An 18,556-nucleotide genomic window follows, 5' to 3' on the forward strand; every position below is an offset into this window, starting at 1 on the left:
TAAGTAACTGATGTCAAAGAAAAAAATCTAAATAAGCCAATAAAAAAGAAACCCCATCATCCTGGAGGCAACCATTCCTAATATATTTCTTATATGTCACCTTCAAGAACATTGCCCATATAAATGCACAAAGGTGCACAACAAACGTTTCCTGACTTTCCTGATAAAATGAGATGATACACGCCAAAACCGGTTTGGCTCAGTGGATAGAGCATCGGCCTGCAGACTGAAAGGTCCCGGGTTCAATTCCGGTCAGAGGCATGTACCTTGGTTGTGGGCACATCCCCAGTGGGGGGTGTGCAAGAGGCAGCTGATCAATGATTCTCTCTCATCAATGTTTCTAACTCTCTATCCCTCTCTCTTCCTCTCTGTAAAATATCAATAAAATATATATTTTTTTAAATGAGATGATCCATATTGGCTCTGTAATTAGTTCTCTCCATTGAGCATGTATCTCCTCATTGAGACCTTGTTTCAAAGAAGCCTGAACCACTGCTCCTTGCCACCCAGGATGCCAAAACCTACAGACCTGGACGACCAGCCCGTGCAGCCCGCAGGTCAGCTTTCCTTCGCGGAAACTCCAGGTCTGGGTGGTGCTTCTCCTGCGATCGGGCTTCCTGAGCATCAGCGGCTCATACCTGGGATGAAGGGAAATGCAGTGAGTCCTCTGAGTCGCACAGTTCAGGCTCAAGGGAATACTAGCACCACGGTTTTATTCTTCATCCTTCTAACACCCTCTTCCTTAAAACCTAATGGGCAGTTAGCTTGGACCCTATGGCAGCTGGTATCTCTTAATGTGTAAAGGGGAATAAAACAAAATGGAAAGCAACAAAAAGGGACGTGGAGTAACAGTAGTACTTTAAGGACTCATTGTATATGTATATATTTATATAAAATATTTATCATTTACATATACAACAATATAGGTTCTTGCATTCTCACAAGGACTAGCTATCAATGCAGTATGAGAAGGGTTGTCAAACTCATTTTAAAATAGTTTCAGTAGTCTTTGTTCTGTTTTATTTCCTAACACATTTATTTATAGTGGGTTTTAACTTATAAGTCATCTAAAGTTGTTCTGGAAGTAAATAAGGTATTACCTGAAAATAAATACACTGACTTCACAGACACACTGAGGAACAGCAAATAAAGGCATTTAGTCAAAGCTAAAGAGCTGATTTGAACCCAAGGAGTTAGCCACAACTCCTTGATTGTTCTCTAAATAATTTATTTCTGCTTTCAAGAGATTTAGCATAATTTTTAAAAAGATTTTTAAAAAGAAATTGTTCACTTCTAGGGGGTAATGGTGAATGGAAGTTTGGGTGAAAGAAACATTCACTTTTTATAATATGTCCTTATTGTTTGAATTTTAAATATCTCCATAGCTTAAAAAAATAAAGGCCCAATGCTCACATTTGGGAACATACGTCTGTCACTGAGAAAAACAACAAAGCCAGTGTCCTTCATTTACAGACTCGCTTTTTGATATAGCACTCCTCTGAACAATGTTGAAAGCAATGAACTTGAATCAATATTACCTGTTGTCAGTTACGGCAGCCAGCCCAGCAATATCTAAGATGGCAGAGCCCTCCGTGGAGCGGGCTGCGGACGGCTTATTGGGGTTGTGAGGCACCGACGAGCCCTCATGGGCCAGCATGCCAGTCCCGGTCATCCTCCACAGCTGAGAACGCTTCCCTGGCTCCTGTGGGCAAACCAGAAAGAGCGGTCATGTGCAGCCACAGCTCTGTGTAAGGGAGAAGTTCTCAAGTAGGAACTACACTGAAAGACATTTCCACCTCACATAAAGGCTTAAATTCAACTTTCATAGTTTTAATTTCTAGTTGCACTTAGGATGAGTCTGGCTACACTCTTGAGCCAAACAACCAAAAATTACAAATAATGTAAATTAAAAAAATATTATCTGAGCAAACTAGTCAGGTGAAGTTCAATCTAATCACCTCGACTGGCAATACTGCTGATTTAACTGCTGTTCCAAATGGTGACCCTTGGGTGCCCTTAGCTTAAAGAGTGATCCAATTATATAAAGTACTAGTGGCCCGGTGCATGAATTTGTACACATTGAAAGAAAATTAATTAGAAGAAATATTTTAATATCGCTATTCGTCCTTTATAACAGAAGTGTCAAACAAATTCATGATACACAATGACAGATCGAAACACACGCATACAAGTGGCAACAGCTAGAGCTTTATATGTATCGTGCATGCACAAGTCAACTTAGCCTTTTATATATACAGAATAAACTTGCTTAGTTAGACCTGTTTTCTGATTTATCTAAACTTTTTCCAGCCCAGTGAAAAACCCCAACTTCTCTTTTGGGTAATTGTCAACAACACAGCAGTAAATATCAACAGGAAGCAGATTATTATTGTAGATCACACAGGGATAACAAAGGGTAAAACATTTAACTGCAGCAGTGTTTGACTATATTCTGTGCATTGAGAAAACCTGAAGTCATTTTCAAGGTCCACCATTTCTTACTTCTTTTTAGTCATGTCAAGTTTCTAAGCTTTCTAAATCTCCATTTTCTGGCTAATAAAAAGAAAATAGGATTCCATCGAATCTCTTATCTACCTACTCCAGGATTTCTGTGAGAATCAAAGGAGATGAGGCACAGGAAAACACTTCACAGACATTTGGTTAGTGTGAAATGTTTGCACCTGGCTATAAAGCAAACTGTGTTCCTGAGCTGAAGAAACTGCAATGACGCTAGATGCTAGGGAGAGGAAGCCGATTGTTGCTATGTGACATCATTACCCGGTGCCCATAGCCACCATTTCTGGGTTGGGCTGGGCTATGAGCCACATTTTGTGCCATGGGGTCTTAGCAGCATCAGCTAAGGTGTGGTGGCGGGGCCCCGTGTCCCACTTGGGGGAAGGCGAGTGTTGATCTGTGAGCCCCAGATCTGCGGTGCCATTTCTCTGTAAATGGCCAGTGCATGTCATAGCAGCTCCTGCATTGAGCATCTGCCCCCAAGGTGGTCAGTGCATGTCATAGTGACCGATCAGACAGTCGGACACTTAGCATATTAACCCTTGATATCTATATCTATATATAACATGTGATATTTTTAATATGTGATCATTGATAATCTCATAATTGGCTGACAATCAGAATTTACCAGAAATCATCTTCCCTCCCATGTTTATAATGAAAGTATACTATATTAATAGTTTCCAATTTATAAACTGATTGTATTCAAAAGTCATACTAAGTTGATTGCTGTTAGTTATAAATATTTTCTCCTTGGAAATTTTGGGGTTTTTTTGGTTAATCTTTACCTGAGGATATTTTTTCCATCAATTTTTATACAGTGGAAGAGGAAGGGAGTGGGAGAAAGCAAGAGAGAAGGAGAAACATCAATTGGTTGCTTCCTGTACACACTAGACCGGGGATCGATCCCATAACCTAAGTATGTGCTCTGGCCAGGAATCGAACCCACAACTTTTCAGTGCATGGGACGATGCTCCAACCGAGCCATAGCAGCCAGGGCAAGCTCCCATATATATATATATATATATATATATATATATATATATATATATATATTTTTTTTTTTTTTTTAATTTTTTAATTGATTTTTTTCAGAGAGGAAGAGAGGGATAGAGAGTTAGAAACATCGATGAGAGAGAATCATCGATCAGCTGCCTCTTGCACACCCCATACTGGGGACGTGCCCGCAACTAAGGTACATGCCCTTGACCGGAATCGAACCTGGGACCCTTCAGTCCGCAGACCGACGCTCTACCACTGAGCCAAACCGGTTTTGGCTAAGCTCCCTTCTCTTAAAGTGACTTCTGCAACTCTGTGTCCTGAAACTTCTTTTATTTTGAAGGTAGAACTATTTATTATCAGTTCTTCTGTCATTTGTAATATTTCTAGCCAAATTTTACTTTCTTTATATATATAGGTCTATTAGCATAAACATTTCTCTAAACGGACTTGAAAATAATGTCAGCATAAAAATGGGGGAAATTGTTAGTTTGATCATTTTTGCATTCCCTTTAGGAATACGTAGATTAGGGGAGTACTACAACAGAAAAATAGAGTAATGAAAATGATATCACAGATCTGAAAAAAACAATTAAGTTTTCCAAAAAGGGCATCAAAGATGGGAAGGGCGTGGGACTCCTAGCGCAGTGTCATGGGACATGGGAAGAAATAAACCAGATCAAGGCTCCGTGTTCTTGCCTTGAGCAAGTCACTCAGTCCAAGCCTCCACTTCCTCGGCTGTAAAATGAGGGGTTGGACCAAAAGAACCAGTTTCTTCCAGCGTTAAAAATCTTTCATTCTAGCCGGGACCGGTTTGGCTCAATGGATAGAGCGTCGGCTTGGGGACTGAAGGGTCCCGGGTTCGATTCTGGTCAAGGGCATGTGCCTTGGTTGCGGGCATATCCCCGGTAGGGGGTGTGCAAGAGGCAGCTGATCGATGACTCTCTCATCGATGTTTCTAACTCTCTATCTCTCTCCCTTCCTCTCTGTATAAAATCAATAAAATATATTAAAAAAAAAAAATCTTTCATTCTAAACTCCAAATTCTAGGTTCTTACCTTCTTCTTTAAAATGACTCTTTGTGTCTTTGGCGAGACATCTAAGACGAGCTCTGCACAGGTAACGGCCTTGTTGGAAGCCACAGGCCTTCCTGTTCCCTCCTGTAAACTAGAATTTTAAAAAATTATAATATATAACTCACACATATGTATATACTCACACATGTATTTAAGTACTCATAAGCAAATACCTAAAACCTCCATTGTATGAAAGAGAATTCTCTTTAAATCATGGAAGAAAGTCTGACTTGAGTTGCAGAAAGATTAAGGTTGTATTGTTTTCCTGTACAACTGAAGATTCACTTGTCAGAAGACACACTCTGATATTTCTCCTCTCCTAATAATTTTAGTGGCTTAGGATTCAGGGTGACTATGTATCTGTGGAGGCCAAAAAACAAAAAACTGAGCCCAACATTCCAAGGGTCCGAGGATGAGCTCTACCCCTTGCCAGGCAGCACACCAGCATCACAGCGTCCCCAAGTCTGGGCAAGAAGTCAGAAGTCCCTCTGGGAGGAATCTAACGTGCTCCAAAAGATGGTTCAGCCCCTTAGTACAAGATTCTCTTTCCATTGGCCCCGTAGCTGTTCAGCCCATAGTCCTCCATTAGGATTTGTCAGTGAAAGAGCTTAGTCACTGCTGGAACTTAGCATAAGAACATTAAGGGGAAAACATGATTAGCAACCAGATTAAGAACTGGTTTTTCAGGCACTAAAACCCTAAGCATGTCACACTGTTAAGTGTCTTAACCTTTAAAGAGAAACAAACAAACATGACTGACTCAACTACAATATAACGAGATAAGCATCTTGGACCTTAGTACCAAAGAGAACTGCAACCAACAAAGAAAAGTGTGCTAAGCCAAGATGTCCTTCAGTCAGTCCCTTCCCACTGACATCTGGGCTCGAGGAGGAAGACCTGGAGATTACTTTATGGGCCTCAGGCACATGCATAAATAGGCACAATTATTCACATTTCGGAAAGGATTATGACTTTACATGTCACATTGATCCTTGGTGTATATTTGCAATGCTAAAAAGATTCAGCAAGATTTTCCCAGTTTCTTCACAGACAAACTTTAAAATTGGCCCTGAAACCCGCACAGCAACAATGAAATTTACAGGTTGGTGCAATGATGTTTTGAAAGCCCAATGTTTGAATCTCTATGTACCAATCTACGTACCAATCTAACAGGAGAATTAGAATAAATTTCCTGTTCTTCACCTGAGTTTCTGAAATACAACTAGTCAGGCGTCAGTGAAGATTATAATCCTAAAGCAATTAGAACTACTTCCAAGGTAAACTACTGTGCTTGGCTTTAAGTGAATATGAAGGTAGACCCTGAAGTGTCTGTCTAATCAGTATTCTAATGGGAGAGGGAGGTAAAAATGATAATTTGAATAATTATGATGAAAATTAGTCAGTTTCAAAAGAGGAATTAAATAAAACAAACTTAAAAATAGCAGCAATGTTTTAAAAATATTGATACATAAAAATAATATCTAGAAGAGGAATTTAGGATACTGTAAGAATTACATCTTATGAGGAGTTATTAAATACTAGGATGAATTATTGGGGAGATCTTTAGAAAGAAAAGACTCTTGTCTCTTTGAATAAAGTTTAATCTAGGCAGAAGACAAGGGTTTAGACTAAAGACTTCTCAAGACCTCAAGACAGATCTTGAGCCGAGGATTTGGCAAAGAATGAAAGGAATCTTCCTTTATCCTTCGGCCTCCTAAGAACTGCTTAGAGTTTAAAACCAGTTAATAATCAGAGTGTTCTGCTTTATAAGGATAACACTTTAACCCAGAATTACCCGGAGAACGTGTATGTAGCAGCAATGTAAATGAAATTTTCATAATAAAGCTGTCGGTTATCCTGGAAATCATTCATGTTGCAATTGATCTCAGAGGAGCCTGCCCCTTTAACAGTCAGAGTGATAAACGGTGGCAGGGCGGGTTCATCCCAGGCGTAATCCAAGGAGGACATGGGCTTCACTTCAGTCCGGAGCCGGGGCTCAGCTACACCGTGCTGAGTGAACACAACGGGGACCTACAGTGGCGGCAAGAGGAACAGGGCTTTCACTCAGATTGGTGTTACTGGAACATGACTTAGCACTTCCTAGGTTTAAGTTCCAGATCCTTCCCAAATGAATCCTACTACACACACCACAACCACAAGTGACGTTCACCATCTTGCCCTTGACTTTCTAACCATCTTCCAAATTATAAAAAGCCCACCAATTAAACGACACTGGTAATCGCCTGTTGGACAAAGAGCTTTAAGAAGTTTTGCAACCCAAGTACCAAGGGAAGCAATTCTGCCCTTTCAGTGGCATCTCTGAAAGCCACATTATAAGACACTGTTATAAGACACTGTTATTCAAAGGCAGAATTTAAAAATAGAACCTAATGGTTTCCAGTTTGGCTTTATTGGTTAAGATTTATAAAAATGCTCGCTGCAACTGAAGCAACGTCATTGTCAATGGACGATCTGACTCATCGTCCACTATCATTGGATGATCTGACTCAGGCTCCTCTCTCCGGGTGGAATGTCCACAGGGCCACCACGTTGACCAAACAATCTAGTCACATAAGCACTGGTGACTGACAAGTCACTTCTGGGTATGGCTGCCCACCCAGCAAAATAACCAGCAGAAATCACCTCTTAAGGGTGAGGACTTATATGGTTGTCCAGCCACAGAGATTCCTGTGTGGCTTCTTTTAAACCCAAGTTTAAATGCATTTCATTATCTTAAGGGCCCTCCTCAAATGAAACAGCCAAAATGGCTCTCAACGCCACTTGATACCTTAGAAAAGTTGTCAATTCGGAAAGGAGGGGGCAGCTGATCTGTGTCGCTAAAGGAGATCCTGTAGGTAGCTCCTCGGAGGGTAATTTCCACGCGTAGGAAGAAGCATTTTCCCAAGGTATCTCTGCAGAAAAAGGGAACAAAAGAGGCTGCAGAAAATGGAGAAAACAAGTCACAGTTCACTTTCCTCTCATGCTTCTCACAATCACCATACTGCTTGGACACCAATCAGTGCTGCTGTCTTGTTCTTTGATCATGTTAAAAAGGTAGGAAATGACAGCATAATCACACAATAAAAAAGAATCTATTCAAGCAATGTTTGACTAGCATGTTATAACTGGGCAGCAAGAGGATAATGGTGTCATGTGTAGCAAATGAGTAAATGGTGGTTGAATAGAATTGTTGATACTAGAGTACTTTTGACATGGACACAGAGCAATTTCATATGGTTCAAACTGACATTATTGATGTTACTGATAACCAGGGTTCTCACTATAAGTCCTATAGTATAGGACAAAGGCAGGTGAGGAAGAATCCTATGTAATGGAGGTACCAGTATGTGATCATAATTTTTATGTATTTGTATGTGAGAATGAAAAACTGTTCTTTACAGAAGACTATCAGTTAATTAATGTCAAAGAAATGAGAGAATTAAAAAGTCACCATTTTGCAACCACCAATGTAATAATTGATTCCGATAAGAACCATCAAACCATGGAGTGAAAGGTTTTTAGGAAACAATATACACACAGTCTCAAATTATCCACTGATCGATTTTCTTGTTACAAAGAAGAAAAGGTAACTCTGTAAGAAAAACCTGTTAGACACCTCCTTAACCAAGCAATGATCCAATTTAGCAACATCAATAATGGGACAACAGCTGTCACATCCCAGGCCTCCAGGTGTGACGCAACAGGAAACATACAATACCACATATGTAGTATTCTTACCACAAAGGTGTTACCCAAATCTATATTAGGAAACTATCAGGAAAATCCAGGAAATAGGACATTCTACAAGAAACTGGCTTGAACGCTTCAAAAATGTCAATGTCAATAAAGACAAAAAAGGAAAAGTGACGACTTAGATTAAAGGAGATGAACTATATGGGTCAAATAAAATGCATGATCCTTGACTGAATCCTAGATCAGGAGGAAGGGATTGCTATGAAAGACATTTTAAAGAACTATTTATTAGAAAACAAATCAATGTTAAATTTATTCAGTGTGTAATATTAGTATATTTATTTAGAAAAATGTCCTTGTCTTTAGGTGATGAGTAAAGTTTTTACCGCTGAATTACCATGATGATTTCAATTTACTTTCAAATGGTTCAGAAGAAAAAAAAAAAGTATGTATGTGTATGGAGAGAAATCAAGAACACAGCAAAATGATGAAATGTAATAAATCTAGGAGAAAGATGTAGGGATCTTCAGTGTACAACTCGTAAGTTCTCTGTAGGTTGAAACTGTTTCCAAATGACATGGTGGGGAAAGGAGAGAAGACAGATGACATACGTCTATGCTCAGTACTTCAGGGCGACATTTCAAAAGGGTTAACAAGGGTAGAGTCATTTTCTCTCTCCCCACCCCCACCTGTACTTACTTTCCTTCTTCTTTTTTTTAAGTAATCATGAGTAGCTGTTTTATATAATCTTAAACTGGCTTCCCCTTCTAACACAATAAATCTGGACAGCCTCCTCCTAGGAGGCATATACACCAACAGTGGCTTTAGCTGCAGAACTCCTCCTCTTCCCCCACCCCTCTGCAGACCCCAATGAAATCTTGTGAGAAACACATGATATTGACAGGCAAGAGTTCTGATTGAAGGAGGGATGATGGCACTGAAGACCTGCCCACTTGGCTCCCTGGGCCTCTAAAGTCACCACCTTAGACCCCCAACTATTCTTAGGAACACAGCCTAAAAACCACTATAGCAGATGTAATTAGTTCTACTAAGGGCTATTGACAAAATGAAAGAAAATAAGAGTTCTCTCTCTCTCTCTCTCTCTCTCTCTCTCTCTCTCTCTCTCTCTCTCTCTCTCTCTCTCTTTCTCTCTCTCCTGTGCTTTTCCTCTTTAGCTCATGTGCCCCTCCCCCATCTCTCTGGAGCACTCCAGCATCTTTCCCCTTCTCTCCCTCTCCTAAGATCCAAGGGCCCCTTCTTTTGCCTCTGTAACTTGTTTTCCAAGCCCACACAGCCCATCCGGCTAACTTTTTCTAATTCTGTGACTTTCTAAATAAACTTCCACTTCTATGAGTGGGAGGGAGGAGGGAGGGGAGGGGAATGAAAGAAAATAAAACCTCAGATAATGCATTTTTTAAAAGTCAACTATAGGTACTGCTATATATCATTATTATTTTTCTGTTCCCTTACAATAGTGTTCTCAAAGAAGAACAAGCCATAACTATAAAAGATTAAATTTTGCCTCTAAATGTGCTGAAATAGCACTGATTTTACTGACTTTAGCTTCAAAGTATTTGATAAAAGAAACTGAAGAGGACACAAACAAATGGAAAGACATCCATGGTCATGGATCAGAAGACTTAATATTGTTAAAAGATCAATGCTACCCAAAGTGATTTACAGATTTAATGCAATTCCTATCAAAATCCCAAGTTTCCCCCACTTCCCAAAACAAAAAAAAAAATTCATCCTAAAATTCAGATGGAATCCCAAGGGACTCCAAATAGCCAAAATAATCTTAAAAAAGACGAAGTTGGAGGTCTCACACTTCCTGATTTCAAAACTTATTATAAAGCTACTAATCAAAACAGTGTGATACTGGCATAAAGACAGACATATGGACGAATGAGACAGAAAGCCATAAAATAAATCCTCACATACAGAGTCAAATAATTTTAGACAATGGTGCCAAGACCATCCCATGGAGAGTCTTTTCAACAAATTTTGAAATAACTGGATAGCCAGAAACAAAAAAGTAGAGTTGAACTTTTACCTTACACCATCTATATATAGAAAAGGCTAATATGGAAAGTGTCCCCTCGGGAGTTCGACTGGAAGATCAGGAGTTCAATCGCTCACTATGACATGCACTGACTACCAGGGGGTGGTGTGGAATGAAGGAAGGCCCCGGCCAGCAGCATGGGAAGGGAGGCCCTGGTCAGAAGCTGGTCACCAGGGAAGGGAGGCCTGGCTGGCAGCAAGCAGCCGGGGAAAGGAGACCACAGCTGGCAGCCAGAAGGCCCCGATCAGCCCTGATTGCCAGCCAGGCCTAGGGACCCTACCCATGCACAAATTTCATGCACCAGGCCTCTAGTGTACAAATATCAATGCAAAATGGATCAAAGACCTAAATAGGCTAAAATTATCAAGTACTCAGAAGAAAACAGGGTAAATCTTCATGACATTGGATTTGGCAATGATTTGTTAGCTATAAAATAAATAAAAGCAGAGATAATAAAAGTTAAAATAGATAATTTGGACTACATCAAAATTAAAAACTTCTAAACTAAAATAATCAACAGAGTAAAAAGGCACTGTAAGAAATGGGTGAAAATATATACAAATCATATATCTCAAAAGGTTTATATAACTTTTATACAAATATACAGAAGATTTCTATAACTCAACAACAAAAGAACAAACAACCTAATTCAAAAATGGGAAGTACAAATGGCCAGCAAGCACATGAAAAGAAGTTTAACATCACTAATCATTAGGGAAGTGTGAATCAAAACCACAGTGGGCTGTGACCTCACCCATCAGGTTGACTACTATCAAAAAAGCAGAAAGTAACAAGTGCTAGGAAAGATGTGGAGAAATTGGAACCTCTGTGCACAGCTGGCTGAAATGTAAAATGGTGGAGCTGCTATAGAAAACACTATGGTAATTCCTCAAAGAAATAAAATTGGAATGACCACATAAAACAATAATTCCACTTCCAAGTATAGACCCAAAAAAAATCAAAAGCAGGGACTCCAACGAGATATTTATACCCCCATGTTCAGAGCAGCATTATTCACCACAGCCAAAAGATAGAAGCAGCCCAAGTTTCCTTCAACAAATCAATGGAGAAGCAAAATGTGCTACATCCATACAATGGAATATTATTCAGCTTAAAGAGGAAGGAAATTCTGACACTTGGTAATGCAGCTGGACCTTGAGAACATTATGCTAAGTGAAATAAGCCAGTCACAAAAAGACAAATACTGTATGCTTCCACCTATCTGAGATACCTAGGGTAGTCAAATTCAGAAAAAGCAGAGCAAGGGCTGGAGAAGGGGGAAATGAGGAGTTGTTGTTTGATGGGTACAGAGTTTCAGTTTTGCACGATAAAAAGAGTTTTGAGATTGGTTGCACAACAATATGAATATACTTAACACTAGTGAGCTTAAAAATGATTAAAGTGGTAAATTTTATGCACCTGAAGCCCACAAAACCATCTCGGGGTCTTTGTGTTATCTTTCTCACATGGTATGTGTTTCTTACCACTATTTAAAAAAACCCACTTTTAATACTTAAAAAAAAAAAAAAAAAAAAAAAAGCATTTGATGAACGCAGAAAAAAGAGAGTCATCCTGGGCTAGCTGAGGCTAAATCTGGTTGATTTTTCTTAACAAGGACCCAAATGTCACTGGGTTTGGCAAAGAAGGTCAGATAATTACTGAAACAGCATCAAACGAGGGAAGATTTGGTAAAAACATTTATAATCAGTGTTAACGTCTAAATGCAGAGTTCTCAAACATGCTACCCCTTCAACTTGACACCTGAGACCACAGCAGTTGCACAATGGTCTCAACTGCCAACATTCCCTTTAACTCAGCCTATCAAACAGTTCATTCATACATACCTGGTCTTTGCTAGTTTTAAGAACTTTGTCTGAGCCAGAAACATGTGTGTCCATTTCATGAAGAGTAGTATTACTATTTACTACTTACTATTTATAGCTTTATAAGTATTTAAAATTTATATGGTATTTATAGCTAACTATTTAATGCACCTCAAACAAAGCTACTTTTTGTCTCAATGTAGTCTCTGAACTTACCTCATGTTGATGTGGAAAGAATTATTCTTGTTGACCTCAAAGCCTCCAGACCAAATACAATTGGGAACATCCATTAATCTGACACACAACAACTGATCATAGTCATTCCGAGGCCAATGGAACACCACACTGGAACCAGGAAGGGTAGAAATGTAACCTTCGGGATTGGCTGTTCCCTAAAACACAAAGAATCACTGGCTTTGGTCAACAAGTCAAGACAGTAAATGTTTACTAAGTACCTTCTCTGAGCCTGGCCCTCTGCCAGGAGCTAGTTAGGGCAGGAAATGGTTACTCACATCACAGAACTTAGAGGTTGCAGTGGAGATAAGCCATGACATTAAAACTCCCTGTGCTATTAAACACTAGTAATTCTTCAAAAGCAAACTGCTTACCTGTCCCCTGGCAAATTCCCTCTGTGCAAATGCAAGCTTGTGGGATGACTTATTATCTAACAGGTAACGGGGGGCAAAGATGACCATACAGGTGTCAATATATCGACCTCGGCCTTTCTTGACATCAATACCTACAAATAACAAAAACCACTGCCATGAATTAATCAGAAAAAAGATAATCCATGCTCTAACAAAAATAAACAGCCTTCACAATTACTTCGTTTCTCTAAGAAAACAATTATATCACCCAAAGAGGCTGTCAAGTCTTCCAAGAGTGGAATGAAAGCAGCAAGCACACTCAAAGTATTATTCTTCATTCCCACTGAGGCCTTAAAAAGTCTCAGTGGCAGTATCAATATCCCCTTAATTTCTAGCTTCTTCATAAAGTGTGCATCATAATAACAGCAACTAAAAAGCACAGGTGTTCGGTCATAGATACCTTTGGTTTCCATTTATGAAGCTGACTACATTTCTGCTCACATCTGGGACACAAAATTTCCACTAGAGAATTTTCCCCTTTTACAGGATACAGTAGAAATTTCAGATTACTTAATTGGATTCTGACTACGCTGAACTCAAAGGACTTTTCTCTAGTATTTTCTTTTAGCTCTCGGCCCAAGAATCCAGCTAAAACCGAATGCAAAATATTACAGGATTCATTCATTCATACAATACATGTTTTCAGCACCCACTGTGTACAGGGAGGAAAAGGCAAACAAAACACAGAGCATGGAAAGACAGTCATAATCAATCAGAAGGAAATCTCAAAAACACCCAAAGAAAGGAAAAAATAAATAAACAGCAGTGAATTAGCTTTAAAAATATGATAGTTTTTTAAAATATGAAACTCAGTGGGATGAACTATTTGTTCATTCACACAATAAATATAGCAACTGGGCTGGACTCTGTTTCTACAAGGATAAAAAATATTTGTAGTACAGATAATGAATATAATAATATTAATTGAACTCTTAATACAAGTTAGGCCCTCTACCAAAGGCTCCACATCGAATTCTCATAACAACCTTATGAGTTAGGTATTTTCATTCTTTCCATTTTACAGATGAGGAAACTAAGGCATGGAAAGTGAGGTAACTTGCCCCGGGTCACACAGCCGCCTGCCTCAGGAGCCCGTGCTCACATCACGACAGGACATGTACAAGGACCTACTCAGCAGTGAACAAGAGAACCATAAAAAGGAAAGAGACCTTAGATGTGACAACTACCATGTTTCCCCAAAAATAAGACATCCTCCGAAAATAAGACCTAGCGCATGAAAAGATAAGACAGCCCCTGAAAATAAGACCTAGCGCAACTTTGGGAGAAAAAATTACAAGACACTGTCTTATTTTCGGGGAAACAGGGTAGGTGTCCGGGATGTCCTAACAGAATCCCAATGATAAAGATTCCAATCTGTCGTGCTGGCTTGAAGAATTGGGTGTGCCTTCAATGTAAGCCTTCAATACAAAAGACTGAGCGAATCTCAAAAACAACCCTCTCTGGACTGTATTTAAGAAATGCTCGGGAACACTGGAGCAGCGAGGTATTCCCTATCACTCATATTTCTGTGACACACAACAAGCATTAATTGTCAGAAACTGACATTATCTTAGCTAGCTGATCTCAACTAATATAAAGTCTGCCCACAAAAGATGTGTCTAATTTGACAATGTGAAAAAAATCTACAGTACCGAGACTCAATTTTTGGAGAGAAAAAAAAAAAAGTAGGCTTTTTGTTTCCCTTTTCATCTTAGATTGCTCTGGCAACCCCCCAGGAAATGAATAGCTGATAAGATAAAAATGTACAAAATCCCTCTTTTTGGAGGTACATGTGAGGCCACCCTGAGCCTGGGACTGTGTTTTTAACTTTCCTGATAGGGAGCTAGTTATCTATTGAACTCTCCAAAAATATTCAAGTAAGAGATTCCACAAATTCCCTTGATATTACATGCCAAGATCTCATGAATCTTAAGAATTATAAAGTCCTATCTTAGCCCACCCCATCTATTGCTTTTTTTGGTATAAAAACAAAATTCAAATCAGTCTTGTCCCTAAAAACGTATGTAATTAGTTTTAATGAATGCTCCCAGCACAGCAATTTTCAAATAGTGTGCCACAAGAATTTTTAAAACGTGCAATACCCGACTACTTAGTCAGCTGCACAGACCCCTTTTCCCTTAGACTGTCAAATTAAAAAATGACAACAGTCAACACAACAGCCATCCAGTATGAATTTCCTATCTTAAACCATAAATAAATAGGTCACATAATAAGAGTTGTATCTTACTGGTCACACTGCATAATAAGGTTGCATCTCATTGGTTAATTCTTGGAACCAAAAATCTTTATATACAAGTATAGGCACCTGATTTTTTTTTTTTTTTAAGTCACTTTGGAGTGAAAAGAGTGGGCAATTTCTTTTCTTTTTTTTTCTTTTTTTTTAATATATATATATATATATATATATATATATTATTGAATTTTTACAGAGAGGAAGGGAGAGGGATAGAGAGCTAGAAACATCGATGAGAAAGAACCATCAACTAGCTGCCTCTTGCACACCCCCTACCGAGGATGTGCCCACAACCAATGTACACGCCCTTGACAGGAATCGAACCTGGGACCCCTCAGTCCGCAGGCCAACGATCTATCCACTGAGCCAAACCGGTTTTGGCAAGAGTGGGCAATTTCCTTTTCTTTCTCTTCTTTTTTGTAAATCAATCAAAACTGTATTTTTGTTTTTTACTGGCAAAGAATATATATTTTGGTGTGCGACAGAATTTTAGTAATTAGTCTGTGTGCCAAGCAATGAAGAAGGTTGAAAATCACTGTCCTAGCATATAAGTATACACATGCTCTCAATGCATAATTCTGATTGGCCAGCTCAATTTGCCTCCCTGAAAGAATTCCGGGATTCCTTAGCGCCAGCTGCTAAGAGCTCCATCACCCCACCCGCCATTTGTTCCAACTACAGTTTCTAGCCAACCTGCGGGAGCTTACTTTGGAAAGTGTATCAAGGACTAGATACCCCAAAAGAAAACCAAACCCAGCATCAAACAGCCTTTGCCCGTTCAAGGGGCGGAGCGAACAATGTGAACAAACGTTAAAAAGAATGATCCTCAGCTGGAGGATCAAATTAAAGTTTATTTCTTCTGTTAAAAATCTTAATGTCAACTTTAAAGGAGGCAGCCCCAGGACAAGGGGGGATGCTCCCAAATTCAGGTTTAAACAACACGGAAAGCAAACTATACTTGGAGGAGACTCTATTACTCATAAAAACTCAAGCACTTAAGTCCTTGAGTCTGCATGCGCCCCAGAGCAAATCGCTAAATGACTCCACCTCAGGCTCTCCTACAACATGACTATTTCTGCCCAGTCCCATATGTAGCCGCTAGGCATATGTGGCTACTTAAATCCATTAACACTCAATAAAATGAAAAACTCAATTCCTTGGTCACACTGGCCACATTTCTTAGTAACGTACTCCCAAGGGTTCGGCAGCCACGCGTGGCTAGTGCTACCACACTGGACAGTGCAAACCAGAACATGTCCCTCATCGCAGAATGCTCAACGGACAGCACAGTCCTAGGTGGTTTTCCAACGTTCGACACTGAGTGGTGCTTGGACCCTTGGAAATTATACACTGAAGGAAGGACGCACAGCTAACATCTTAAACTTGAAGCGTCATTTAAATAATCAAATGTATCCTAGCTCTGCAGAAAACCATTGAGGATTCCAGGTGGCTCTGAGGTTTGTAGGTGCAGTATGCTCCCCCCGTCACCCTCCACCTCTGTAAGCGAAGCTCGTTTAGCGGGCTTCTAATGACTATAACCACCGAGTGCATTTTATTACATTTTCTGCCTCAAATGTGCACACTGCAATCATAATCCCACTCTGACCCAGACTTCCCCTTTGCATCTGGGCAAGTCACTTAACCTCTCTGCTTCAGTTTCAGGGAGAACAATGCTTCTTGCCCGCTTAGGGTTTGCCGGTTTTAATGAATGCGTGGGAAATGCCTGGAGGATGAAAAAGGCATTCTAAGCGTTCCTATTATCCCCACGAAAAACAAGGATTTAAGCCAAACTGATACTTTAAGTTAAACAGAGCCGCAGCCCTCAAAGGGGGCAGTGTTTAGGTAGCTCCTTAGATCCCCAGATCAGATCTGTGCTGACAGCCATCAAGCATTCAGAGGAAAGACACCTAACCCAATGCCAAATGAGAAAGTCAGCACGGGCGGCCGAGCCAAAAACGCATGGCCAGCTCGTGGGCCCAGCCTGAGCTCAGGGGCCAAGGGTCAGATTTCCCCGCTGCCCCCCAGTAACCCACCAATGTTATAGATCAGCCCCGGGCGGTTTCCGTGCTGGATGACTTTCAAAGCTCGGACACCACTACCACCATCCAGGGAGAAGCCCTGACACCAGCCCGGCATGCCTTCGGGATGAATCCCCCTTCCGATTCTCATCGTGCAGCTGTGGGGCAGAAAAGCAAAGGTTGATACATTCATCCATAAGCAAGTCTTGTCCACCTGTCCTAATCAGGAAACAGTGCTATCACTAACACCTGAGATTAGCACTCTAATGCTGACTCTTCCTCACTCATGTTATTCCCAAACATGGCAAGGCAGTCACTGTCGGTTAACCCCCGTCTTACTGGCAGCCACAGTACAGCAATGTGTAAAGTGTATGGACATCTTCTACTGAACACTTAAAGACCAAACATTAAGATTCTACAAGCATAGAACATACAGAAAATGCTACAATATCTATTGTTCCTCTGAAAAAACAAGGATTTGAGTCAAACTGATACTTTCCTGATTCGGGTGTTTCAAAGGCTCATGAAATACCCTGAACATGGAAGGAAAGTGTGCCCACAATTCTGTACATCCAAGGCAAGCGTGTGCAGAAGATGTGGCTAATCGTAAGGTGACCAGATCGTCCCGCTTTTGGCGGGACAGTCCGATTTTCAACAATTTTCCCCATGTCCCGGGGCGTTTTTAAAAAGTCCTGATTTTGGGGAAGATTGGAAAGATTGGAAAGATTCTTTCCAAAAATTGGGACTTTTTTAAAATGCCGCGGGACGCGGGGAAAATTGTTGAAAATCGGACTGTCCCACCAAAAGTGGGATGATTAGCCACTAATGGTACATTCCCTCCATGGTCGGGTACTGTTCTAACAGCAAAGCCCTGTTCAGTTGGCCAGTATCTTATCATGGGCCCTGGAACCATCATTCCTGAATGTGTGTTCCAGTTCTGCCCCTAACAAGCAGCATAACTTTGGGCAGGTAACTGTCTCTCCCGGAGCCTGTTTCCTCATCTTAAAATAAAGCAGTGCTTCCTGCCCTGCCTAATCCACTGGGACGCTGGGAGAATCCAATGAAATGGTCTAGGTAGAAATGCTTTGGGAACTACAAATTCCCTGGACAAAATAAACTGTGACAAATGTCAGGAAGAGTGAGACTGGCTAGTGACATTGCCAAGCGTCTGTACAACCACCATGTGCAGACCCCCGTCAATCCTCTCCTGACCCCAGCAACAACCTACACTTCAGCCCTCCCTGAAAGACACATCTGCAACCACTGACATGTGGTGCTCCCTAAACCTTCCTCTTAAGCTGGTAGCAAGCATACATCTGCAGATACCAGGGTATGGCATTTCATGCCCATTTGGATTACTGCTACAAATTAAGACTCCTGTAAAAGGCAGAATGTTCAAACCAAGAACAAAAGTGAATTAATGCTCATACCATACATTAGGACATGTCATCTAATCCTCACTATTGTTGC

At 40.3% G+C, this 18,556-nt stretch overlaps 1 protein-coding gene across 5 annotated transcripts in view; it reads right to left on the bottom strand.

Moving 5' to 3' along the window:
* VPS13D (vacuolar protein sorting 13 homolog D) overlaps window positions 1–18,556 on the bottom strand; it is a 219,300-nt gene that overhangs the window by 97,814 nt on the left and 102,930 nt on the right. For all 5 annotated transcript variants that reach the window (XR_014794224.1, XM_084875266.1, XM_084875265.1 and 2 more), the window contains 8 exons: window positions 17,102–17,244; window positions 12,776–12,906; window positions 12,384–12,559; window positions 7,378–7,501; window positions 6,385–6,620; window positions 4,572–4,680; window positions 1,539–1,702; window positions 530–638 (listed from right to left, as the gene is read on the bottom strand). Coding sequence is in view for 4 of the 5 variants with exons in the window: in XM_084875266.1 (XP_084731392.1) it covers window positions 530–638; window positions 1,539–1,702; window positions 4,572–4,680; window positions 6,385–6,620; window positions 7,378–7,501; window positions 12,384–12,559; window positions 12,776–12,906; window positions 17,102–17,244 (1,192 nt within the window). In the remaining variant the exon portion in view is untranslated. The remainder of the gene's footprint in view (window positions 1–529; window positions 639–1,538; window positions 1,703–4,571; window positions 4,681–6,384; window positions 6,621–7,377; window positions 7,502–12,383; window positions 12,560–12,775; window positions 12,907–17,101; window positions 17,245–18,556) is intronic.

This window comes from Pipistrellus hanaki, assembly GCF_964339955.1.
Source record: "Pipistrellus hanaki genome assembly, chromosome: 2".
Classification (NCBI taxonomy): Eukaryota; Metazoa; Chordata; class Mammalia; order Chiroptera; family Vespertilionidae; genus Pipistrellus; species Pipistrellus hanaki.